The 26362-nt window shown below is 37.0% G+C and overlaps 4 protein-coding genes across 5 annotated transcripts in view; 2 read left to right on the plus strand and 2 right to left on the minus strand.

Moving 5' to 3' along the window:
* The window catches only part of dapk1 (death-associated protein kinase 1), a 63902-nt gene extending 56099 nt beyond the window's left edge, over nt 1-7803 (plus strand). Inside the window, exons 22-26 of the mRNA XM_042724579.1 lie at nt 118-315; nt 1601-1739; nt 1896-2016; nt 3356-3544; nt 4906-7803. Of these exons, the coding sequence (XP_042580513.1) occupies nt 118-315; nt 1601-1739; nt 1896-2016; nt 3356-3544; nt 4906-6174 (1916 nt within the window). The 3' untranslated portion in view covers nt 6175-7803. The remainder of the gene's footprint in view (nt 1-117; nt 316-1600; nt 1740-1895; nt 2017-3355; nt 3545-4905) is intronic.
* Nucleotides 7804-9447: 1644 nt separating this feature from the next.
* Nucleotides 9448-13497, plus strand: ctsla (cathepsin La). Its single transcript, XM_019097870.2, has 8 exons — nt 9448-9592; nt 10775-10910; nt 10987-11109; nt 11199-11351; nt 12180-12404; nt 12496-12664; nt 12869-12986; nt 13072-13497. Exons 2-8 carry the CDS (start codon nt 10785-10787, stop codon nt 13169-13171), a joined length of 1014 nt encoding a protein of 337 aa, XP_018953415.1. The 5' UTR covers nt 9448-9592; nt 10775-10784; the 3' UTR covers nt 13172-13497.
* A 963-nt stretch (nt 13498-14460) lies between these two features.
* fbp2 (fructose-1,6-bisphosphatase 2) lies at nt 14461-20079 on the minus strand. 2 transcript variants are annotated; one of them, XM_042724580.1, is made up of 8 exons: nt 19763-20079; nt 19159-19321; nt 18301-18393; nt 18099-18107; nt 17563-17703; nt 16906-17043; nt 15527-15646; nt 14461-14786 (listed from the first exon to the last, which is right to left on the minus strand). In XM_042724580.1, exons 1-8 carry the CDS (start codon nt 19933-19935, stop codon nt 14598-14600), a joined length of 1026 nt encoding a protein of 341 aa, XP_042580514.1. In that variant the 5' UTR covers nt 19936-20079; the 3' UTR covers nt 14461-14597. The 2 variants fall into 2 exon arrangements, with proteins under 2 accessions (XP_042580514.1, XP_042580515.1); XM_042724581.1 differs by lacking the exon at nt 18099-18107 and having other exon boundaries at nt 19763-20077.
* A 1028-nt stretch (nt 20080-21107) lies between these two features.
* fbp1a (fructose-1,6-bisphosphatase 1a) lies at nt 21108-26362 on the minus strand. The gene is made up of 7 exons (XM_042724582.1): nt 26022-26362; nt 24969-25131; nt 24102-24194; nt 23896-24036; nt 23348-23485; nt 23048-23167; nt 21108-21699 (listed from the first exon to the last, which is right to left on the minus strand). The coding sequence occupies exons 1-7, from the start codon at nt 26189-26191 to the stop codon at nt 21511-21513; spliced, it is 1014 nt and encodes a 337-aa protein (XP_042580516.1). The 5' UTR covers nt 26192-26362; the 3' UTR covers nt 21108-21510.

The following is a 26362-nucleotide window of genomic DNA, read 5'->3' on the forward strand; positions in this document are numbered from 1 at the left end:
TACTGTCACTTTTGATCTGTTTAATGCATCTTTGCGGAGTAAAAAAAAAAAAAATCTTTCCCAAACTTTTGAATGATATTGTTTATTTTATGTATTGTATTATGCAATATTCTTTAGGTGTTGGAGACTTCAGTATATGGGAGTTCTCTGGAAACCCTGTCTACTACTGCTCATATGACTACTTTGCTGCGAATGACACCACAGCCATTCATCTGGTCTTATTCAGCCTGGAGGAGCCTTACGAGACTCAACTGAACCAGGTCACATTCTGGCTCAACTGTCTGAAGGCTCTCACGCTGCCAGAGGACAACATCGGTATGTGCAAGTGTGTGTGTCTCCTGAGACTACAGTGTACAATGTATGGATTTCTTCTCGTCCTTTCTAGAGGGCTTTCCATTACAGTAATTACAGGGATCAGCTGAAGCTGTGAAGTATGTGCTCTAAGTAGCAGTTATACAGTTTTTCTCTATTGAAATTAATCTTTCTTACTTGGTTACTATATAGTTATTTTGTCTAGCATAATTTATTTATTTTCTTTTATTATTTGGTTATATTATTTTCTTTTTTAATCTCAAAAACATATATCAGAAAAAGGGAATCTTTACAAAATATTTGTTTTTCTATTTAAATATTAATGTTCTATTAGTATTTAAACCAATAACCAACTGTATAATGAAGTTACCCATAGCCTGTCAATTGACTGACACATTTTTAAATGCATTAATTACACATTATCGTGTTATTGTGGCAAATGAGTAAAGCATTAAATAGACATAACAAAGTCTGGCTGTAGAAGTCAATATATTATTTGTTTTATTTCCATGTCATTCAACACAAGTCTAGCATTGGCAAATATTTTATTTTTATTTTTTTTACCATTGAGTTTGTCAGTCTATCCAAAACCTGTTCACACAGAATGCATTATCACATTCCATTTTAAGCTTGATGTTTCTGTGTACATATACACTAGATGGATGTTTTGGCTACTGTGTCATGTCTTGCTGTTTTCACACCATGAGCATCATATATTTCTTCTCTGACATGTTAAAAGCAGTTCTACTTTTGAAAGCGTGTCTTGAGAAAGAACCCTTGCATTCCCCATGCGTTACCTGTGTTACTGGTTTTGAACAAAATGTAAATAATGTTAAATATTTTTAACTCGTTATTTTAATATAAATATTTGTTTTGAATGAACAAGTTAAATTGAAGGTCGTATGATAGAAATGAACTCATGCATGCAGTTTTGTTCTCTGTGTATCTCTGTGTTTCACTGTTCTCCATTCTGTGTGCTTCATTAATGCTGTTTGTAGTTTTCTCATTCTTGTCTCTCTCAAACTCTCCCTGGTAATTTCAGCCTGGCTTGCCTTTGCTTTCACTGTAGTGATGATGGTTGATGAATTTGTGTAAGTATTGTAGCAGGCACATCCATAGTGCTATGGATAATGCCAAAAGAGAGTCTGTGCATCAGTCTTAATCTAGGAATCTAGTTTTGCTCTATGGTTCTCAGATATTTTTGAGTTTATTTGAGAGCTGAGATTGTGCATAATGATCAAATATGTTAAGAATAGACAATAAAACTGCCTCTCTGTTGTATCCACAGCCTTTGGAGGGAAGATTAGGAATCCACTGTGCGTGGTCCTGGTGGCCACACATGCTGACATTGTGAATCTGCCTCGATCGTTTGGGGGAGAGTTCAGCTATGACAAGGAGAGATCTCTACTTAAAGAAGTCAGAAACAGGTGATTAAATCAATATAAAATGTCAGTTGGAAGCTATGAGACCTATAAGTACATTAAGTGATCATTTTTGAAGGACTGACTAGATCATAGTGATTAAAGTGATTTGATGGATGAGCCAAACTATTAAACTGATTATAATCCATCTTTCCCTCTCAGGTTTGGGAATGATCTGCATATTGCAGAGAAGCTCTTTGTCATGGATGCAGGAGCGTCCAACTCCAAAGACATTAAGCTGCTGAGAAACCTTCTGTTAGAGCTCCGCAACACCATCATCTCTGTAAGATCGGTCTCCATTCTACTACACCTCCCAGTACATTGTAATTTCAATTACCTAAATGTAGCATTCACCCAAAAATTACTCACCCTTGTGTCGTTCCAGACCCGTAAGACCTTTGTTCCACTTCGGAACATAAATTAAGATATTTTTGCTGAAATCTAAGAGCTTTCTGACCCTGCATAGACAGCAAGGTAACTACCACCTTCAAGGCCAAGAGAGGTCGTTAGGACATTGTTAAAATAGTCCATGTGACATCAGTGGTTCAACCTTAATGTTATGACGTTACGAGAATACTTTTTGTGTGCAACGAAAACAAAAATAATGACTTTATTCAACAATTTCTTCTCTTCCTTGTCAGTCTTTGCCGTACATTCGCGAGAGTTCCACAGCGCATGCGTGTGGTGCTGCTGACGCAGGAGCCGACATTCTGATGTACAACCCAGATGCACTGTGCCTTGTTCGCAAGCAGAGGAATGCATAGGCATGCATCATATTACTTTCGTGAACACACGTCAAAGACTTACACAGAAGACAAGAAATTGTTGAATAAAGTCATTATTTTTGTTTTCTTTGCACACAAAAGTATTCTTGTAGCTTCATAAAATCAAGGTTGAACCACTGATGTCACATGAACTATTTTAACAATGTCCTTGCTGCCTTTCTGGGCCTGGAACGTGTCAGTTGGGTTGTTTTCTATGGAGGGCCAGAAAGCTCTCGGATTTCATCAAAAATATCTTTATTTGTGTTCTGAAGATGAATAAAGGTCTTAGCGGTTTGGAACGACCTGAGGGTGAGTAATTAATGACAGAATTTTTGGGTGAACTATCCCTTTAAATTATCACTTTTTTTATTCTGATCTGGGTCTGATCTTTATAATAAAGCTCTTTTCTTTTCTTTACCATGCACACACACACACACACAGATGCACAATATCAAACACTGCCACTCAGATCCCTCGCTAATACATTCTGCTCGTTCTCCACCTACATCTCTCTTTCTGTCTCTCTCACTCCTACACATACCTGTACAGATTACTTTCTCATCCGCCGTTATATTGTGTCTGGATTTTTGTGTATATTATGAAGGAAAGATAAGTAATTATTGTAGTTTTTAAATATGTATTTTATATAGTACAATATCTTTGAGGTGTTAAAGGAGACTTTCATTTATCAGTGGTGATTTCTACTATTGCTCCTACTTTCAGTTAATGGGGGAAAATTTAGACTATATTTGGGGGGCTGGAAACGAATTACCTAGCAACCACTCACAACAACTTAGCGACCCCATTGGCATTTTTTCCAGAGATGTAAAATTGCTTTTCTCTCTGTCGTTTTCACAGACCTGCAGGCCGATGACTCAACTGGCAGAGAAGCTGTTGTCCACTCTGCCTTCCTGGCGGAAACTTAACGGGCCAAACCAGCTGATGTCATTGCAACAGTTTGTTGTGGATGTGCAAGAACAAATCAACCCTCTAGCCAGTGAAGAGGATCTGCGGGAACTGGCTTCACAACTTCACAGCATGGGAGAGGTGTGTGTGTGTATGTGTGGGCGGCCCAGTGAATGTGTGAGAGTGTGTGTGTGTGTGTGTGTGTGTGTGTGTGTGTGTGTGTGTGAGTGTGTGTGTGTGTGTGTGATGATGAGCAGATCAATAAATATGTATGAATGTTTGAATTATGGTTCTATTGCTGTGAGTATAGCATAAGTGTGTTTGAAGTAGATGCTCTGTATCATTAATTAAAATGATTGTTTTCATACATTATGCTATACTATCGTACACGCCCCGCTATTAATGCCACATCCATTACTTCAAAACCACTCAAAGTATACAATGCAGAACATCTACAAACATGTTTTTATGTGGATTCAAATGAGTTGGTGGGTGTCAGCTACTAAATAGGGGCCTTTGCAGTCTGTTGACCACCCACAACCATTACAACAACAGCTTCAACAATAGAGAGAGCAGGTGAATGAGTCATTCTCATCAATATTAGTCATTTGTGTTTTCAGCAGCAACACTTTAACCCATTTTAGGGAATGTTTTGATGTTGATGGGCTGAAATGCCAAGCTGTGATTCAGCTTTATTAACATTTACTTACATAAGATACTCTGTTTAAGGGGCTTCATCTCCCCTGTGTTTAACCTCAGCCCTTTTAAAATCTGTTATGTCATGTCTCTTCAAAAATTATGTAAAAAAAAATAATAATAACAATTCAGTGTGTATGACTGATTTGTGTGAATCAAAATGAAAAATGTTCATGACAATCTGGGCTGCTAAGCTCCAAAATGACAAAAAACACTGTATAAATCATATGTTTCATAAATGAATTTGCTGTATTCCAAGTCTTCTGAATTCATAAAATAGCTCCGAATAATGAATTGACCCAAAATCAAGGCATTTCAAGTGCGCCCCCATAACTACTGTTTTACTGACATCTACTGATGATTTTAATTTGCATTTATTTGAAAAAGAATAAGTGAGTTGAGCCCCAAAAGTGTATTCAGATTTTGTATTCACTGTGGTTGTTATCACACAACATCAAATACAAAGTAGAGAGACTAGAGAACGTGTTCTCAATTCTTCCTCTCTTATTCACTTTTGCTTTGCAAAATAATCTGTTAGTGCCACTATGTTGTTTTGTAATTTTATGTAACAACAGCAGCTCTAGGGATGTGATCAAAAGCATGAATCATACTGGTTGGCCAGTTTCTTGTTTGTATTATGGAAAAAGGTTAAGAACACCATTTTAGAATTTCCGTGTCCATCTGAACAGATGTATTAACAACAGCCATTAAAATTTTATCTCAACGAATATTTGTCTTGGTGTCTATGGAATCTTGCAATCACCCATTTGCTTGTACTCAATCCTATTTATCCTTCTTTCTTCTAGATTAACATCATGCAGAGTGAGACTGTCCAGGACGTTATCCTGTTAGATCCTCGCTGGCTTTGTGGTAACGTACTCGGCAAGCTTCTCTCAATTGAAACCCCGAAAGCGATTCACCACTACCGTGGCCGCTACCGCGTGGAAGAACTCCAATACCTTGTCTCCGAAGGTGACATTGATGAACTTCTCCAGGTGCTCGACGCTATGGATGTATGTGCCCGCGACTTAGCCAACCCCGGAATGGTCGACATTCCCGCCCTCATACGCACGGGTGGCCTACAGCACACCTGGACCGACGAGGAAGACATCGATGGCGAGGACACTTTGCTTTACGGTGGCGTGCGAGTTGTCCCTGCGGAACACTTGGCGCCATTCCCTTGTGGACTTTTCCATAAGTTGCAAGTGAACTTGTGCAGGTGGAGCCGGCAGCAGAAGCCAGAGGTCGAGGCTGAGGATGTGAGGTTGTGGAGCGGGGGAGCTCGGGTTGGACTCGGCAGCGCTGAGGCACTGGTTCTGCTTGTGAACCACGGACAGGGCATGGAGGTACAGTTACGAGGACCGGACTCGGATTCCGGCCGTTGCTATGCTTTATTGGACACATTGTGTGGCATGGCAGAGGGTCTGTTAGCTGCCACATTACCCGGTTTGCTTACCGCCCGACATTATCTCAGCCCTCAGCAGCTGCGGGAACACCATGGCCCTGTCATGCTCTACCAACCAAGAGACTTTTTCCGCGCTCAGGCGCGAGGCGAGAACGCGCTTTCGAACACCATGGGCGGCTATCGTGAGAGCTTTGTCAGTATCGTAGCATTAGGTTGCACCCAGGTCTACAAACAGGGCAGTCTTGGTGGGGAAGTGCCCGTGACGGAGGTCAGTCACCTGGCTCGACGCAAGCTCTGCCGCCTGCTGGACCCTCCCGATGCCCTTGGAAAGGATTGGTGCCTGCTTGCCATGAACTTGAACCTTAGCGAACTCGCTGCTAAATACAGTTCTGGCACAAACGGGACTCCGCCTGCAGACCCCCTTTCCCTTCCCAGTCCCACAGCCATGCTCCTGCAGGAGTGGAGCCAGCGACCCGATTCAACCATAGGCATTTTGCTCGCTAAGTTGCGAGAACTCGGCCGTCGGGATGCAGCAGATTTCCTCCTTAGAGCTGCACCCGTGTTCCGGGTCAACTTGGAAATACTGGGCACCCCGCCGGAGCCCTACAGCCCGGTGTGTAATGGGGGCGGCACATCCTTCAATTCCATCAGTTCCGTGATCTCTCGTTAGGACGTCACTTGTGTCTATAGAGAAACGTGCAATTGTCCGGTGGAGCGTTGTTAAATCTCAAGCTCCCTGGTGTCCTGAGACTGAAGTATTTGAATCAGATACTCAATTCGTGATTTCTGAATGTTCATTCTTGGTGTCTTTGAAAAGGTGCCTATGTGCTTTTTTCCTGCAAATCTTTTATTGACTGTCTCACATTCCCAAGGTGAAACTGCAGGCTGCCTTTTTTAAATGTCCTTACTGAAAGAAAATTCTATTACTTTTATCAATTCGGACAGCTGTTATAGGGGAATTGCGCCAAATTTGATGACCGAATGATAGATCACTAAGTGCTTGGCAGCATTATTTAATAAACAACTCAAACTATTGAGTGCCTTGAAGATTGTAAGCTGTTGACAAAGAGCCATTGTTATAGAGTTGAAAATTGGATGTGCACCTCTGCAAGTGTTTCGGTGTTTACCTGTCTTACAAAGCTTTTAATGAACATCTATTAGATTTACACTTTTTCTCAAACATAGGAAATTGGGTCACTTGCATTTACTACCTGATTGTTCCTTATTGCAACTAAAACGCATAATTTTTCAGACAGGATTTTATTCAAATGATGAAGCACAAATAAACATACTAAACATTCCTTAAAAAATCATAATGCATGGTAAATTATTTTAAGTATGGTTTCTAAAATCCCTCACATTTGTCTTATTCACACTTATAGCCTACTTGTCACATTGACTTTTGTGAAATATTACGGTTCTGACTACCTGTGAAATATTCCAGGCACTTACATGACAAGTAAGATTTTGTTTCTCTTCATAAAAATGATGTCTGCTGCAGTGTCCTGATAAGCATGATCTTTGTTACAACTGTTCAGCTTATTTTAATATGTTCTGTTTCACACATTTACACTGTTGTTGAGTGTTTAAGAAATGTATTTAAACACATAGTCATGTATATTCTTTACACTGGAGAATTCATCATAAAATGCTATTCTAAGGGACTTAAATTGGGCAAAAGTGTCAAAAAATATGTTGTTAAAAGCGATGCCATTCCTCAGTTACAGGAAAACCATTGTACTGAATATGGTATATTGGACACAAGTGAAGTGACAACTTGAAAACAGTAGATGGCAGCAACAACTTGTTACATCTAACACATGCTATAACTCTTTTTGCTCTCCTTCTTTAGAGGCAGTTGCAGTTTCATCATCTTTTTTTAATGTCTGAAAGTCCAGACAACTGTTCCATATTATATTTTGGGACAGGTCTATCCTCCAACCTTTCATCATTTCCCTTGCAGGCTTAAAATCACAAACTTTTCTAAAAGGGAATTGGACATATTGTGTTCTCTCAATCCAAAAGGCACATTTTTATATTGTGATTAAGTCTATGTATTATGGAGCTCTTTCGCTGTTTAGCTGTGGTCAAGGTTCATGATTTTCCCTCTTAAGACAGGGTACATCAGAGGGGAGTTTATCCTGGTGTATTTAAGACTTTGTACAGTCATCTCTTTGCACAAGACCTTCACATTATTACTCTATTTATATTATGTTCGCATGTCTCTGAATGCCATGTCCTTAATACTTCCTCAAACTTGTGTACTACATTTTTTTATAATAAATTGTTTACTCAATGATTCTCTCTGTTCTTTTAAAATATTTTTTTTACAGTGTTGCTCATGCAATATTTTGTCGTTCATACAATATACAGTGCATTTACATTTCCCTTCTTTTTAGCACAATAATAATAATAATAATTAATAAAGTGCCTTTTCCTAGATCAGTGTTGCTGTACAAAGAAAATATTAGCTTATGGAACGACCTTAGTTACAAATATTCATAAACAAAAAATAATAACCTACATAAACACTAGAGAGCAGTGAGCTGAAAAAAACAAGTTTTTAGTTGAGATTTGAAAGAAGAGGTGATGAAGATTTCAGCATATTTTACCTTATGTTAGATTCTTTGGTCTAAATGATGTAATTTGTAACTTAATCTGTTTTTATAATAGCCTATTGTATTTTAAAGTTTTCTCAAACATTTTAAAGTGCCCTCCAGTGAATTCTGGGTAAACCGTGAGAAGCAGAGCCCACTAAAATGAATCAAAAATGACGATGATGACATTGCTGTTGATGAATCATGTCATGTGCTGTTTTTTTGAAGCGTCAGTTTGTGGGATGCCTGAACATGCATTATTCAGCAAATGGAATTACCACACTTTTATTTCAACATGACATATATAAGCTTTCCTGTTCCGTTCTTTTTATAGCTTATAGTTTATGAAATGGTTTACTTTACTTTTGGCTTTAAAATATGCTGATTTAGGCTACTATTTAGTTACAATGTAATACTGAATGCATATACACTAATCAGAATTTTCAGAGTCATGAATGCTCACGCTTGATCAATTCTTTTAACTGCTCCTTTTTGATCATTGCTGGAAGCGCTGGGCTGATAGGCTTAAGTGATAATTGATCAAACTTCCCATCTATAGCTTCTGTTCTTCTTGTGACAGACAAACCCATTAATCAGTCTTGTTTTCCCCTTTGTTTGTATGTTGATTCAACAGTACTCTGATTCTGGCCTGCCACAAATCTTAACAGTGAACGTAAACAATGTGGAATGTTGTTACACAGTTATAGAACTAGATAACCTGCACTGAGGGCCTCACATATAGACATACTGATAACAAATTCAATATACACTGGTTTTGGTGGTCTGTTGATGAGCAGGGTCATGTAACTTCACTCGTGCTCTTGTGAATGTGTGATAGAGACCCTTTTGTTTTATAATCTTGTGATTTAGTATATATTAACATTTTACATTAACTTGTTTTAAATGTGACTAAATCCAACATTCAATCAATTGAAATGTGTTTGTAGTTGTGTGAAGAGCTTATTTGAACACCGAGGAAGGCATAAGCACTACTGGCTAGCTAGTTAATAACAGGTATAATAACTGAAATGTCTATGATTTTCGTATGGCAGTGCTGTGAATGGATTAAATAGCTAAGAAAATGATACAGTTGCAAAGAAAACCGATCCGTCTGTTTCTGCATTCTAATTTAAAACGTAGTTGATAAGCAGTAAATAGTAGCTAACTCGTATAAAGTATTGGCTTTTAACTTGTGCTTTTTAAAATAACAAATAATATACCTTTATTGACTTAAATGCAACATTTTAAGGTGATTATGCTGTTTTTTTTAGATAGTAACAATGATTTTCTTTATTAATAACACCATCTGCCGGGAAGCAGTCACGTGCTGGTGGGTCACATGCTGTGACGTGTGTATCGGGGGCGGGACCGACAAATCTATAGGCAAGAATCTCGACCAATGAGAAATTGAGTAATTTGCCTTCAGACGCGCTATAAACCTGGGGCCGCTCTGCGAAACAGAGTATTTTCTTCTGGATTCAGTTCCGCTGGGTGAGTCAGGAGTTTTTAAAACTTTCGGGAATCTTGAGTTGTTTGTACATTTGTTTTGTTAAAAAAAACCCGTCGATATGGACATTTCAATGTACTTTTGTTGTATGTGTCTTTGCTTTAAGATTTTTAGCTTCATACAAAACAAAATGGAGCTTGTTAGGTCGCTCTTTAGCTGAGCATTTTACACAATACGCCCTTTTCCCCCATATCCATTCCTCTAAAATAGTTCCAGTTGTTTCTTTTTCGATTTCCGTGGACTGGTTTCGGTCTTCGTTTTCTTTTCCTGGGAAGCTGTGGGCTGCAACCTCCCAGATCTCGTGACTGCCGCTAAAGGAACACCGTATTCCCTTCAGTGTCCACAACCGTGTGTCTGTCCGGAGGCCCGTGTAAACAGATCTGTTTTTAAAAGATATACAAACCGTTATATGGGTTCGTATTTGTTGGGCTCTGTAGGTCAGCGTCTGTTTTCAAGGAATGTTTCATGAATAATACCTCTCCCTTTAGATTACTCACTGGTTTTTATTACGATTCATAACAACGAAACACTATCGCAGCCTGCAGTGGTTCTGAACACGGTGTAAACAAAGATAACGGGGCAGTAATCTGATCTCATGACACTGTATACATATACACCAGTTCTTTTAAATATACGTTTAATTATACAGCAGTTAAGTGACTGAAAGAAATAACTTGCATGACATTAAATTTCAAGCAGTTTAAGCAATCTCCTGCGGTGTGACAAACTTCGCCTGAAACCATTTCAAATACGTTTATGCAGTATTTAGGGACGTGTTAATATAAAATATATGGAAGCCCATTTCTGCTCTGGAAAAAGGTTTAGTAAATGAGAATTAGGAAAAGTCGAAATTATGACTAAATCTTAATAATGAGATTAAAAATGAAATTATGAGATCAATCATGACTTGGTGTCTCATGCTTTCGATTTGTAATGTCAGTACTATGATTTCATTTCGTTATTTAAACTTTTTGAAATCCCCCAGAATGCCAGAAATGGGCTTCCATATAATTTTTGTATTAAAAATAATGCCACCATTGAAACTATTAAAACTAAGATGTATGCATTCCCTTGTATACATGTTTTAATCTGTTATCTTCACGTGCTTCCAAGGTACATGGTCACTTGTTGCAACATGTCTGACCTGTTGTTGTTTTTCCCCTCAGTGTTTTCATCATGAGGGTGTTTTTGGCAGCGTTCGCGTTGTGCCTCAGTGCAGTATTTGCTGCTCCAACTTTGGACAAGCAGTTAGACAACCATTGGGAACAGTGGAAGAACTGGCACGGTAAAAAATACCATGAAGTAAGTGTAAAAATCTACATTAACAAGCTGAAAAAGGAGCAAGAAGTGGAACTCAGTGTTATCTCTTTCAACACAGAAGGAGGAGGGGTGGAGGCGAATGGTCTGGGAGAAAAACTTGCAAAAGATCGAACTGCACAATCTTGAGCACTCCATGGGCACACACACTTACAGACTCGGAATGAACCGCTTTGGTGATATGGTAAGACTGCAGAAGAACTTCATTTGAGGTGTTTGCATATTGATTTATGAAATTCCTTCAGCTTTCATCAAACTATTCTATATCTACAGACTCATGAGGAGTTCAGGCAGGTGATGAATGGCTACAAACACAAGAAGGAGAGACGATTCAGAGGATCTCTCTTCATGGAGCCCAACTTCCTGGAGGTCCCAAACAGTTTGGACTGGAGGGAAAAGGGATACGTGACTCCCGTGAAAGATCAGGTGAGATAGTTGCCCATAGAAAAACAATGCCTTTGAACATTCCTTGTAGCTCAAACAATAGAGCACGGCAATAGTGATGTCAAGGTCACGGGTTTGATTTCCAGAGAAAGCAAGGACTGACAAAATGTGTACCTTGAATTTAAAGCCAGTCACTTTGGATAAATGTAAATGTATTTAAATTCCATAGGGAGAAACATGTTCTAACTACTTTGGAAAATAGATGTATATGTGTGAGACCATAGTTGTGTGAGACCATAGTTGTGTGTTCCGAATGTACACCAGGAAACATGTTCCAAATAAGCCATATCTTGCATTGTGCTCAACAATATTACAAGTCCCCCTAGCTCTAGTTTTCAAAACATGTTTTAATCTATGGGATCTCTTAACTTCTGTAAATAAATAAAAAAAAAAATAAAAAAGCATGAAATTTAAAAATTCTTATAAATTTTATATATATATATATATAATTAAAATTTATAAGAATTTTTAAATTTCATGCTTTTTTATTTTTTTTTTTTTATTTTTTTTTTATTTTTTTTTAAAAACTCACACATTCTATGTGAATATTTTACATACAACTAGTAAAATGTGTATATTTATAATAAAATAGCCATGGTGTTTTAAGATTTTAACTTTTTTTAGGTCTAGAAATCACACATTTAAAATTAGGCTACCTCATATCCAGGTTTTCAATGGGAACAATATAGAAATATTTAGATTTTTACTTGTAGCTTATTTTGATGCTTGTTTTATCTTATTTTAAATTATTTGAAGTCCTCTTGAAGCCATCTGGTTGATGATAACTGGTTTGAAATGTGGTATTTGCAGGGTGAGTGTGGTTCTTGCTGGGCCTTCAGCACTACTGGAGCCATGGAGGGTCAGATGTTCAGGAAGACCGGAAAACTGGTGTCTCTGAGTGAGCAGAACCTGGTGGACTGCTCCCGCCCTGAAGGCAACGAGGGCTGTAATGGAGGTCTAATGGACCAGGCTTTCCAGTACATCAAGGACCAGAACGGTCTGGACTCAGAGGAGTCCTACCCCTATTTGGGAACTGTAAGTTACATTACCTTTTATTCCTATGATATTATACGGATTCATTACATGAAGGATTACTGTAACATACATGCTGCTTATCATTTTTCAGGATGATCAGCCCTGCCATTATGATCCCAAATACAGCGCAGCTAATGACACTGGATTCGTTGACATTCCCAGTGGAAAGGAACATGCTCTGATGAAGGCTATAGCTGCGGTGGGGCCTGTGTCTGTGGCTATTGACGCCGGACACGAGTCTTTCCAGTTCTACCAGTCAGGTATTTATATTTGTCACCATTAGTTGTTGAATAAAACTGCTCCGGGTGTGTGTTCACTGTGTGTGTGGATGGGTAAAATGCAGAGCACAAATTCTGAGTATAGGCCACACATCATGTCCTTTCCTTTTAAGCCAACTAAATGACTCTTGACATTATGAGAAATGAGTGATGAAGATGCTCTAATGGATGTATATTTCTTGTTAGGCATCTACTATGAGAAAGAATGCAGCAGCGAGGAGCTAGATCATGGTGTGCTTGCCGTTGGTTATGGTTTTGAGGGTGAGGATGTTGATGGAAAGAAGTATTGGATTGTCAAGAACAGGTAAGAAGATCATTTACGCTCAAATTCTGAATGGGCAATGTTTAAAGCAGTGTTTTTAACCAAATGTGTGTTTTGTGCATTCTAGCTGGAGTGAAAATTGGGGTGATAAAGGTTATGTCTACATGGCCAAGGACAGACACAACCACTGTGGTATTGCTACAGCTGCTAGCTACCCTCTCGTCTAAGATGCCTACAGTATCAAGACATAGTAGCAGAAGATCACATTAGTGGTAAACTGAAACCCACTAGTTTAGTGAATAAGGAGTCACCTGACACGGGTGACTGTGTCTCACAGCCTGGTTGAGACTGAGAGAAACCTCAAGCTCTAGATATTGTGTGACACTGTTTTAGGGAATTTTATGCAATTTTATTTTTTATTTTTGGTCATTGTAATGCCGCTGATTTAGTTGATTTTTGCCTCAATGTAAATACATATTCTTCAGTGTCTAAATGTACAAATGTGTTTTTATTTCTACATTCTGTATGATCAATAAAACTTTTAAAAATTTAACTGTTTTGTTTTTGGCTTGGATTTATAATTTAAGTTTGGTATCTTGCATTTAAAACAGTTCATAATTAGTGACACTACTGTTCAATTTTTTTTTTCTTTTTTTTTTTTTATTCAACAAGGCTACATTAAATGGATCAAAAGTGACAGTAAAACATTTGTTACAAAAGGTTTCTATTTGAAATAAATGCTGTTCTTTTAAATAAACTTTTTCTTTATCAAAGTATTCAGAAAAAAATGTATGTTTCCACACACAAAAATTAAAAAGCAACCGTTATCAACATTGATAAGAAATGTTTCTTGAACACCAAATCCGCATATTAGAATGATTTCTTAAGGATCATGTGACACTGAAAGCCATCACAGGAATAAATTACATTAAAAAAAAAAACTTTTTTTTCTTGATCAAATAAATGTAGCCTTGAAATTTTTCAACAACTATCCAAACTATATATTGCTTTAGCTTTACATATCAGCTCCAAAACATTTATTCCTATCACCTGATGATGTTTTGTTGAGTGAAATGAGCAAACAGAAATCAAAAGTAGTGTACCAACCTACATAAAACAGGAAGTTGACTGGTTATGGTTGAATGGTTCTGTATTTACAGTAATACTTTCTAAAACTAACCTAAGCAGCATATCCAGGAAAAGTATTACTTTAATAGGTGTTTTAAAGGGAAAAAAAAGTGCCACAAAGGTTCTATTTTTCCTTCGCTGTGCCTGTTGTAACCTGGTGAGGTGAAAATTAACATGGAGGGCTGTTCTTTTGCTCCAGTAATACAACGTGTTCTATTTGTCTGTCTCTTGGCACATTGCCATTACATGGGCCGACATCATGACCAGCAAACTAAGACTTGTAGAGTGGAGATTATTGGGGTTTTGCCTCTTGTACTAACAGGGAGGGCTCTGTTCGAACAAGAGATCAAGATCTTGAGTGAGTGATTTGTAAAATAAAGAAAGAAAATGATTTAAAATACTGGAAATTTAATGTGATTCTGTTTACAAAAGCATTGCTTGCACTATTAAAAACAAAAAAGCTACTTTGATGTTTTGTATCTATGTCATGTGGGCTTTCAATGGATCATATCGCAACCGAAATCTTTACTTTTTATGTTTCTTGACAAAGGACAAGTACTCCTCCACATCGTCTGGGGATCCCACCACAAAGGGCACCCTCTGGTGAAGTGACTCGGGAATAACATCCAGGACGCGCTGGGTGCCTGTGGTGGCGATGCCTCCGGCCTGCTCGATCAGGAAGGCTATGGGGTTACACTCGTACAAGAGCCTCAGCTGGAGAGAATCAAACATGTGAGAACCTTACAAGTTACATAATGCTAATTTTCACATTTCAAGTTATTTTTCAAAGGGTCCATCTTATGCTAAACCATGAGCAGTTATCATAGTTTTACCTCCGAGTTTACAGCCAGTATGTTTCATTTTCTCTTATCAGTTGTGGATTTGGGTCAGCTAAGAAGCATTGAACATGTTGAGTTCATTCAGAATGGATTCATTTTTATTCTTATCTATGTAGAACAGAGAAACTGGACTGTGGCAATACATACTAAAGTTTGTACACTGAAAAGCAGCATGAACTGCAGATATAATATCTGGCTCACTGCTTTCATGCTATAGTGTGTATTTGTTCCAGTCTAGGCTCATGTCATGTGTTTTGTCACTGCCTATTATCAGGAACGACAGCCCTCTGCCGTGAAATGAGCGGTTATCTGTTATCAGAATATGACCTGCCTGTACCTGCTCTAAACCATAAAGTATTCTACAGTATAATTAATGATTTTAAAAAGTGGGGGAGGGATTGAATTGCTCAATACTCTGAAGAAGGGCTCTAGGCGAAACCTATTGGTGATTCATGTCAAATAAACTATTTTTTGTCAGTGTGGATCATGGTCTCATATAGTAACTAAAGCAAAACTTAACTGTTAATTTTTATGATCGGTTTCCACTGTTCGCCCTGAATATCTTAAAACACGTGAGCTAAAAATGATCATGTCGTAACAACTTAGCCGACTCACCTTTCCTTTTGGACTCTTCTCATTGGCTGGGTACATGAATATGCCACCATAGGCAATGGTACGGTGTACATCAGACACCATCGACCCAACATACCTGGCACCATATGGGGCACTGCCATCCTGTAAGACAATCACATTTGTCAAATATAATATCAGGATTCATATAAACAAAAACTCCATGCTTCTTCATATATCTGAGTTTGCATGAGATTCTTTGTGTATACATGATCTTTCTAGGCTTGGATCTCTGAATAAAAAAAACCTCAATATCTAAGAAAGTTGGCAAACAATCAAAAAAAAAAAACTGTCTGGAGCAGAAGTCACAAGTGCTTTAATAAAAGTGGACAGGAAAACAGGAAGTAGTGTAAGAAGTTCTAGGAAACTGAAACCCAGCTGGACAGCTAAAATCAAACATCTGTCATCTAATATAATGCCTTTTCCTTCAGAAAGACGTGAGCAGTAAAAATGACAAAAAAGGAACTACAAAAAAGTTGTAATGTTTTAACCTCAAGCAATGACAGACACAATATGCAAACAAATCAATACGTCATGAGGTCACAGATAGAAAGTTTCTGACAACACTTCTAAGAAAACAACATGATATCCCACATAAAACATGGCTGATAACATGATGTAGGCTACTTGATTAGCAAGTTTCCCATTTCGTAATGCATTATTTTATCTAAGACAAGCTCTTCAGTCTTTACTCCTGTTTACTTTTTCTTTATCACCATCAGACTGATTAAGATGATCTTTAAAAATAAACAAACAAGAACACGTATACCCAGAAAGATGAGCTCTCACACGTATTCACTAAAAACAGTTAACTTTAAATATTAACCAACTGACCCACAGAAAAATCATGCTCAGCATATTTTATGATCACACTGCACCTGAGGCTTGTGATTAGCAGAGTAACATGAATCTGTTACATATGCTGAGTCTATATGTTCCAGCTCAGAAAACAGAACATGAATTCCTGCAGAGGAAGTGAAGGACTTTCCAGCATGCAATGTGTGTAAACGTCAGCTGATGTTGAGCGCAGTCATGCAAGCTTCTGACCTGTCAGTAGGCATTATTCAGACTCACATTTTGTTTGGGACTAAGTGTTCGTCAGGCCAGCTAAGCAACTTTGCCTGTTCTGTCACAACATGTCATGAACTTGTGAGTATGTTTGCTTGATCACATGATGTGGTACACTACAAATCACAGTGTGCACTCGATGGTTTGATTTGTGCTGTCTAAGTGCTTTGATCTTACACTCACATTTAGGTAAAAAAAAATGGCTAGCAATGATAAGACTTTCCTAAAATAATAAAGATAAATCATGAAACAATTCTATCTGGCTAGATCTGATTATGTTTCTGTATAGAACCCACCTCTGGGTATTTCTTGTGTTTTAAATACTCATTCACTGCAGGCTCTAAGTACTTAGCATTGCCCTCGTTGATACTGTAAGTCTTCCCCTTTTTCTTGATCTTCACATTCCTGTCTGTCAGAATGAATTCTCCAATTGCCTAAAGAAGAGGAACATTCAAAAATATATATATTCTCGTGAGCTCATGTTACACTGACACACAACTGTACAGTGTTGTAATAAAACTGAATAATTGAATATAAAAGGGCCAAAGATGAGGAATCAAAACTAGCTCACTACAGCCACAAAATATTCAAGACTTTCATCCGAAATTGAAAAAAAAAGAGAAGTGTCCCCCTGAAGCATCCCTTTTACTGTGTAAAAAAATCTAAATATTCAAACCATAAACAGAAGTGAAAAATACAATGTTATATAAGTGTAGAAAGTTTTACAGTTTATTACATAGCAGTTTTTAAGAAAAATTTTTTTTTTGGCATACGTGCACTTTGTTCATATAGTTGTGAATAAACTGTAGGCCTAAATGATTCACTTGAATTGTTAGGTATGTCTTCAATGAACTGTTTCCTAGCACTTTGAAATATTATTTGTGACCATGCAACCCTGATCTCAAGGCAGCATAGATACTGTAGTTTATTCAGATTTAACTGTTTGTGCTTACTGGATCCAGCATGAAGAAGTTAACTCCAGCTCCTGTACTGAGAGCCACAAGCGTGGCACTGCCGTAAAGCGCGTAACCCGCACACACGATCTGATTGCCCGGCTGTAGGGCGTCCTTGTCGTTCGGTTCTCCTTCAGAGATCTGAAACAGGAGAAAAAAACATAACAGATTCAGGCGTCTGCCATTGAAGCCTCTTATAAACACAAGATGTCAATCCAAAACTATTAATATGTCTGTTGTGCATCTTGATTGTATATTTTTTTTATTCATATTATGCAAGTTAAAAAAGAAAAAGAATTTCGGCTCATCGTGATTAAATGAATGTTAAAACTTATGTTAAACCGCAATGTCTCCATCTAGATTACATTTTTGTTTACTGCACTACATATAGCCTAATATAAAAACGCAATACAAGTGAAGCAATAAACTAAGATTTTAGTTACACTCAAGCGCACTTAATAAAATACAATAAAAGTTAAATTGAATGTATTGCTTAGCCAATATTTGTCATCAGGCAGGGTCATGCAGTCAGCTACCTCGTCAGTCTGTATGGGAAAGTAGCACAAGAACACCAGACATCAAACCAATGCATTTCAGAACCACATGACATAAATCTTATACAAAAAATAAAATTAGGCTATATTATATTATTGGTGTTATTTTTTGTTTGCTTGTGCATCAAAAAGTACACAAAATGCACATGCAACTCCAAACAACAAATGTCGCCCAAACACTCACTCTTTTGTAAATGGCAAAGATGGTGCCTATGGGGGCCAAACAGTCGATGTTGGAGGAGCCATCCAGGGGATCAAAACAGACCACATATTTCCCCTATAACAAACAGCAGACTGAAGTGAGTATGCAGCTGAAATAAGACGTATCTACGGCGACCTCGTGTGGTAACTATCTGAATGAACGCCAATAAACATGCATTAGCAAAGAGAGGTATTGGCAAAGAGAGGTTTGAAACTAAATGAACGTTTCTTAGGTTGTATTCATTTATTCCAAGTGATTTTATGTTAAATACTTGACTCTTAAAGTTTCTTTTCATTTAACACATAGAAAACTTTGACTGATGTGTGATGGAAACTACCAGGAATTTAAAGACTGTATTCTAAATATCAGAAATAAGTATTGGATTAGTTGTCTCTAGATATAATATATATTGTTTCCTTTCAAGCAAACACATTTTAAGCCACATTATTCTCTCTTTTATTTAATAACCTTTTTTTTTTTTTTTTTTTTTTTTTTTTTTTAAATCAGAAGCATGCATTGTCATATGCTTAATATTTACCAGTTAGACCAGGTCTAACTCAAATAATAACTCCAATTCATTATTTTCCATTTGGTTCATTATAAATTATAATGCATATATATATAAAAAAAAAAAAAAAAAAAAAAAAAAAAACCTTTTAAAGGGATAGTTCAAACTTAATACATGAAAAAAGTAGGCTAACATAAAAATTCTGCCTATTTTGTGGACAGAAAGAGCATCCTACACGTTTGGAACAATAAAGGTGAGTAAATAATGAACTTTTCCTTTAACAATAAATACATAAAATTATTCATAAGCAAGCCTATTGAGAAGGATCATACTCTTTTCTCTGCAGGTGTGTAGATGGCATCCTTGTTCTCCTCAGAAACCATCAAACAGGTGCCATAAGAGGCCTGCAGCATATTGATAACCAGATCATTGGACAGCACATCCAGCTTTTTCTGCTCATCACCTGTGACATTCACCTGTCCCGCAAGGCCTTGACTGTGTTTGGTGAAACCAGAGCATACAAATATTATTGAAAAGCAACTACTGAGGTTCAAATGCCAAAACAGTGCTAAAATGGTGAAGTGGAAAAAAAGTCATGCTGCCATGAGAATAACAGATTATAACGAATTAGAAATTAGCAGCCTCAAATCTAATTAATTATTTCTATTTATTATTATTATATATATATTGATATCATTTCTTTACAAAAACAACTACATTACTTACTAAAAGTGTATTTCTTAACTAACCATACTAGAACTGTAACTAGGACTTTCTCAAAAAACAAAACTATGTCTGTCTGTTTATCTAGCATTTCTATTTGATCATTGGCTGAGCTGAATTAACTTTTGCCCTCTTCTATTTCATACAGTCACAGCATATTTTACAGTAACATATATTCATTCACATAATGCAAAATAATTCAATGAAACTTACAGGTGAACGAGTCCTGCTTTCCTGACAGCAGATGAAATGGCTTTAATAGCTGTTAACAGGGAGTTAATGAGCTGTGTGAGTTCTCCGGTGGCCCCCTTCGCCTGCCGCCCCATCTCCATGACAAAGCGGGTGAGGGTCCATACGTCCACATCAAAGACCGACTGATCCGACATCCTTATGGTGTCCGAGTGTACAAGCAGTTGGACAGGCAGAGACTAACTAACTGTAGAGCCACTAGGCAGTCTTTTTACATACACAGTGAGTGGATGAAGGCCAAGGTTATATTGGTGGAGCAGATCAAGTGACAGTAGTGTAGCCTGAATGCTAGCAGAGCCAGAAGCACGTTCCTTGGCTCTCAGCTCATTATTTATGTCCACTCTTGACACATGACATATACTCAGAGGTTAGAAGGTCATGGGTCATAAAGCAAAGCTCACGATTGTTTATGACAGTCATGTCCCAATGAATACTGAAGGTCTATTAAATGGATCTCATTAATAATACTGTGTATTTATTCATACGTAAATGTGTCCCCATAACTTAAAATCAAGTCTGTAACCATGACTAAACACATCAAACACGTTTTAAGAAAATCGATATACAGCATGCTGCTCGTGCATTATATTTGATTCACAGCACTGAAAAGTGCAATTAACATGCTTTCTGAAAACATCATTTAAATTGTAAGCACTGTTTATGCAATACATTTCAGCATTGGTATAGATGTCACTCTCCAGATTCAACAGGTTGGCTGACGTATTTCCAAACAAGCACTCAGTCTGCTCTTATTGCCCTAAACGCGGGCGCCTCCTCTGCTACAGAGACCAAAATAATAAACTCTTTTATGATCAGAACCTTCCAGACAACATTTTGCTCACAGAAGAAAAGCTGAGAAGAGATCACTGAACACAGGCAAGCATTTCTCTGATCATTTCTACACTCAAACTGAACTTAGTATGCTACAAATACTAATCATCATTAGCTTTTTTTACTTTAATGAGAGTATAATTTATAAACGGATATGCATGCACATATTTTGACCAAGGTCGTGTAGAGCAACACCCCAAAATGCGTCTCAAATGTCAGCAGGACTCTTTGCGCCTACTGGCCTTTACAGAAAAGGTCATCTGCTCTTCATTAGGTTGCTTAAACTTGTTGTACATCATGTCCTGTATTAAAATCTGTGTTTATATAGGAGTACATTAGGTATTTTTCATTCAAAAATGAAATTATTGTGTCCTTAGAGGTTTACTGAAATTGTACAGAATTTCAGTAGTTGTAACATTTAGTGTTTGTACATTATAAATCATGTATGAGTTGTTAACAAAGCACATATCTCACAAAGTCTGGTTTCACCAAGAACTTTATTCACAGCTTCCCTCAAAAGTGATTATTTGGTCTGTACAGACAGAAACAAAATCAACTTAAATTCAAGTCATCCTCATTGCCGCCATGAATTTGCTTCTTGTCTTTTTGGCCATCAACAATTTCAACTGCCAATAATACTCAGGTAGATTGTCTAATGCGGACAACATTGCGTTTCTATAATAACGGCCCCAAAGTAAATCTTCTACTTTACTGGTGTAAAGTTTAGATATAAAAAAAAAAACTTCAAAAATTCTTCTTGTATCTCTTCATGGAGGTATAAAGTGTATAAAAATCATTTGGTTTTATATATATACTTTGGTATCTTATTTTGGAGTGTAAAGTGTAACTTCTATATAATTTCTCATTCTGGCTATTGCTTTTCATTTATGATGTTTCTGAAAGATAGAGATGTACTCTTGGACATCATCAGGGGAACCCATGACCACAGGTAAGCGCTGATGGAGGCTCTCGGGCTGGACGTCCAGGATGTTGGTGGTCCCTGTGGTGGCCATCCCTCCGGCCTGCTCCATGATGAAGGCCATGGGGTTGCACTCGTAGAGCAGTCGGAGCTGAAGAAGGTGGAATACAAACAAAGTTTTACAAGTCTCTTTCAGCCTCCTCCCATATTTATTCAAGAATATTTGTGTTCCTGGACCACAAAACCAGTCTTAAGTAGCACAGGTATATTTGTAGCAATAGTCAACATTAAATTGCATGGGTCAAAATTCATGATTTTTCTTTTATGCCAAAAATCCTTGGGATATTAAGTAAAGATCATGTTACATGAAGATATTTTATCAATTTCCTACTGTAAATATATCAAAACTTAATTTTTGATTAGTAATATGCATTGCTAAGTACTTAATTTGGACAACTTTAAAGGTGATTTTCTGAATATTTTGATTTTTTGCACCCTCAGATTCCAGATTTTCAAATAGTTGTATCTCGGCCAAATATTGTCCTCTCCTAACAAACCATATTTCAACGGAAAGGTTATTTATTAAGCTTTCAGATGATGTACAAATCAAAATTGACCCTTGTGACTGGTTTTGTGGTCCAGGGTCACATTTATAGGGCTTCCTTCTATTAGCAACTGGGTGCTACAGCTCCCTCTACAGGCCTTGTTGTGGATGTGATGATCAATTCAATGAAGACTCACATGCTAGTATAAAGTTTTCTTCTCACCAAGGTATTTGAATTATGATATTGTGAAATGATAGCATGGCACAATGGTTTTTACAAAAGAATCTACAATGTAACTGTAACTGATCCATTTTCAGCTCAGGTCATGTGGGTAAGAGAGAGTAAACACTGACACAGCTGTAGATGTGACGCCAAACAAAAGAACTGGAGCAAAGGTCATATATATATATATATATATATATATATATATATATATATATATATATATATATATATATATATATATATATATATATATACACACACACACACACACACTTTACATTTCTTTACTTCATTCATGTACTTCACTAAATAGTACAGTGTCCCTAAAACTATATGGACACTTTTAAGTGAATATATGAACAGTACATATCAATTACCACATGTAGTCAAACATAGTGGATCATGTGACAAACTGCTGTGGTTACTCTGTATGAACTTGAGGAACCCGTTGGAACTTACTAGTTAAAACCAACAGCAAATCGGCTCAGAAAAGTATTTTATTAAATGCATTCAGATATTTTAAAGCAACTTTCTACTTTTTGGGCTGTTGAATTAGATATTTATCACGACAAAATCTTTGAAGAGCAATGATCCATCGACCTAAAACAATACTACAATACTCCTAGACAATACATACACACACACACACACACACACACACATACATACATATATATATATATATAAAAGCAAAGTCATGTAAATGTAAACAATGTTTAGATGAAGTACCTTTCCTTTGGGGCTCTTCACATTTGCAGGGTAAAGGAAGATTCCTCCGTAAACAAGCGTTCGATGCACATCTGCCACCATTGATCCTACATAACGGGCTCCATAGGGTGCACTGCCATCCTGAACACATTTTAATAGATATACTATAAATGTGTCCTCTAGTAGCTGGATATTATAATATTATTTATTTTTGATTATGAAAATGTGATTGAGGTGTATTTGAAATGTGTACATTTGTTCAGCTTTTATAATGATTTGATTTATTATAAATAAAAAAGTTTATTTAATTGCATACTGAACCTCTGGAAACTTTTTCTTCTGCAGGTACTCTGTGACAGCAGGATCAAAATAAAGGGCATAACCTTCATTCAGACTGTAGATCTTGCCTTTCTTCTTAATCTTCACATCTCTGTCGACCAGAATGAACTCGCCAATAGCCTGATGTAACAATAAATAACATGATAAATTAATTAATGCAGGGGTTATTTAGAACTTATTGCATATAGACAGGACATGGCTGGAACATGCTGCCATTTACCACAGCAATAACTCGGATTCGCCCTTAATAGAAGATGAGGAAAAAGAAGAAGACACATTTACTGTAATATACTTCATAAATTAGGGCAAGACACTAAAATTTTGAAGCCATTAAAATAAAATAAAAAAACTACTACACTGTTTCGAACAATGTCTCCTAGCTTTATGAATCATATCATTTCAAGCTACAAATGATTTACTACAGATGAAGTTCTTAGTTTGCTTTGTAGACTGAATAAACTGTACCGACCGATTTATTGCTAAATGACCCGACAATTGATAACTGTGTATGAAGAGTAAAAGTGACTCACTGGATCTAACATGAAGCAGTTGACTCCCTGACCAGTGGAGAGGACAATCATGGTGGCACTGCCGTATAGTGCGTATCCAGCAGCCACTATGTTTCTGCCAGGCTGCAGGGCATCCTTCTCAGACGGCTCACTGTCTGTGCACTGTGAACACAGCAATCATTTCAGCAATGTATTTCTGCAAATCTATTAAATATGTGCAGTCATACCTTCCTGTAGATGGCAAAGATGGTCCCAATCGAAGCAAGACAGTCAATGTTGGATGAACCATCAAGAGGGTCAAAGCAAACAACGTATTTACCCTTAAACACATGGAAGAAGCTTCGGTTAATTAAATATTACTAAAGTAGTGGTGCATCTTGTCATAGTCGTTTAATGATTAATGATGATATTGCTCAATTATATGAGGACATTTGACCTTTCCTTAACCTTACTGCACCCAACTCCTTATTCAATCATCACTCCTCCTTAAAACAAGATCATTTTATGTCTGATTTTAAGTTATAGAGGGTTTCCAAAGCTTTTGATTAATATATTTCCAAGACTTTATCAGTCATTTATAATTACTTGACAAGGATTTTGTAATCAATCTATAGAATGCTTTCTTGAGTTGAGAACTAGAAACATTTTTTATTAAAACATTAAATTTCCATGAATTTTTAAGTGTTTATTAACTTCTGTGTAATATTCAGGAAGGAAAGGCCTTTAAAAATGTCCTTGATTTCCAGGTTTTTTCTGATTATTCATTATACATTTTAGCACATGTCTCTCAGTGTCCTTTCCATAGATGTCAGATTAGATTCAGAATGGGTTTCTGGCCAACAGTGCAGACAAAGTTCTGAATTTCACAAGTTAGTCTTAGCTGCCAAAATCAGTTGGAATCAGGGGACTAGCTCTCCATGATCTGTACAGAACACACACTTTTCCATTCTTGGAATCAAATGTGAAAAGTTACTGTGAACTCATTGTCAAGTTTTGGCAAACACATTAAACAAAACATATCTTGATTAAATGGTTTGGAGTGATTAAACACTTGAAGTATAGTTATTCTTCAGACAATGTGTATAATGTTTTACTCGTCTATCTGGCTCCACAATGATTGCGTTTTCATGTTCCTCAGTGACCAGCACACATGAAGTGAATGAGGATTTGATCATGTTTATGACGAGGTCATTGGAAAGGATGTCCAGCTTCTTAACCTGGTCACCTGTCACATTGGTACTTCCAGCAATGCCGTACCTGTCAGACATTTTCCAAAGTCATGAGTTGAATCAGATCAGAGGGACTTAAAGAATTTTTTAGGTGTTGTTTCTCAATGCTTGTTCATAGAACTGCAATATATGTAATAGAAAGCAATATCACATAGTACAACAGCACTGTTTACATAAATAACCTATGGATATACTGAAAGATTTCCAAACTTGTAATATAAAGAGGCCCTAGAGATACAAATCAGTTTTTTCCTCCCCCAAAACAGCATGATCTAGCAAGTCTAAATGAGTAATTGTGCAAGAAAACCATTTTTCATCAAAATGTGTAAAACCTGTAAAACCTGCCAAGGTTTAAATGTCCAGGTCATATTTCACTCAAAAATAAAAGAAAGAAGAAATTATATTTTGCAGAAGATACCACATGATACATTGTGACATTATTTTAAGGACAATTTAGCATAATTTGCCTATAATTCTCATTACCTTATATATATGATGTTTTACTTATTGCCATTATTTTCAGTGATGATTCTAATTATCATGATACATTCTTTTTACTGCAGTAAAACAACGCGGTAATACATTTTTTTTTAAAAAAAAACAAACAAACAAAAATATATAAAAAACAAAGTTACAGTAAATGCAACCATGATGTATAAATTTTTTATCACACACACACACACACAAAATAATAAATAAATAAAAGAAAAAAATTGAAAGAAAAAAAAGAAACCAAAATATTTCTTTATTGATAACTTACTTTTTTTTGTTTTGTTTTTTTGACCTGGACATTTTCTTGCATGCTTCTTGTGTTTTTATATTAAAAATAAAACAAATAGATTCTTTTTTCAGCTAATGTTTTTTGCATCCTAAACTTTTTGGAGTCCCAGTCGACTGTGTAGGCTATAATATACTCACAGGTGCGCGATACCTGCTTTCCTGACAGCGCTGGAGATGGCTTTCACAGCCGTGCACATCGCGTTCAGCAGGGTTGTCAGCTCACCCGTGCCTTTGGCTTTTCTGCCCTCTTCAAGCAGAAATCTCGTCAAAGTCACAACATTAGTGTCGAAAGACCCTCGGTCTGACATGACTGCAGATTTCAAGATTCTTGCTGATGTAAAAAGAAATCTCGCTGTTCAGTAATATGTTTAATTCGTGCAACTCATTCTGTCGCGGAAACAAAAATATGAAGGCGGAAATGCTGCGGAAAGGGGTGTATGGAGAGCTAAACCAATGAGAAGTGCACAGCCAGAGGCTCA

Source organism: Cyprinus carpio, chromosome B5 (assembly GCF_018340385.1).
Source record: "Cyprinus carpio isolate SPL01 chromosome B5, ASM1834038v1, whole genome shotgun sequence".
Lineage (NCBI taxonomy): Eukaryota > Metazoa > Chordata > Actinopteri > Cypriniformes > Cyprinidae > Cyprinus > Cyprinus carpio.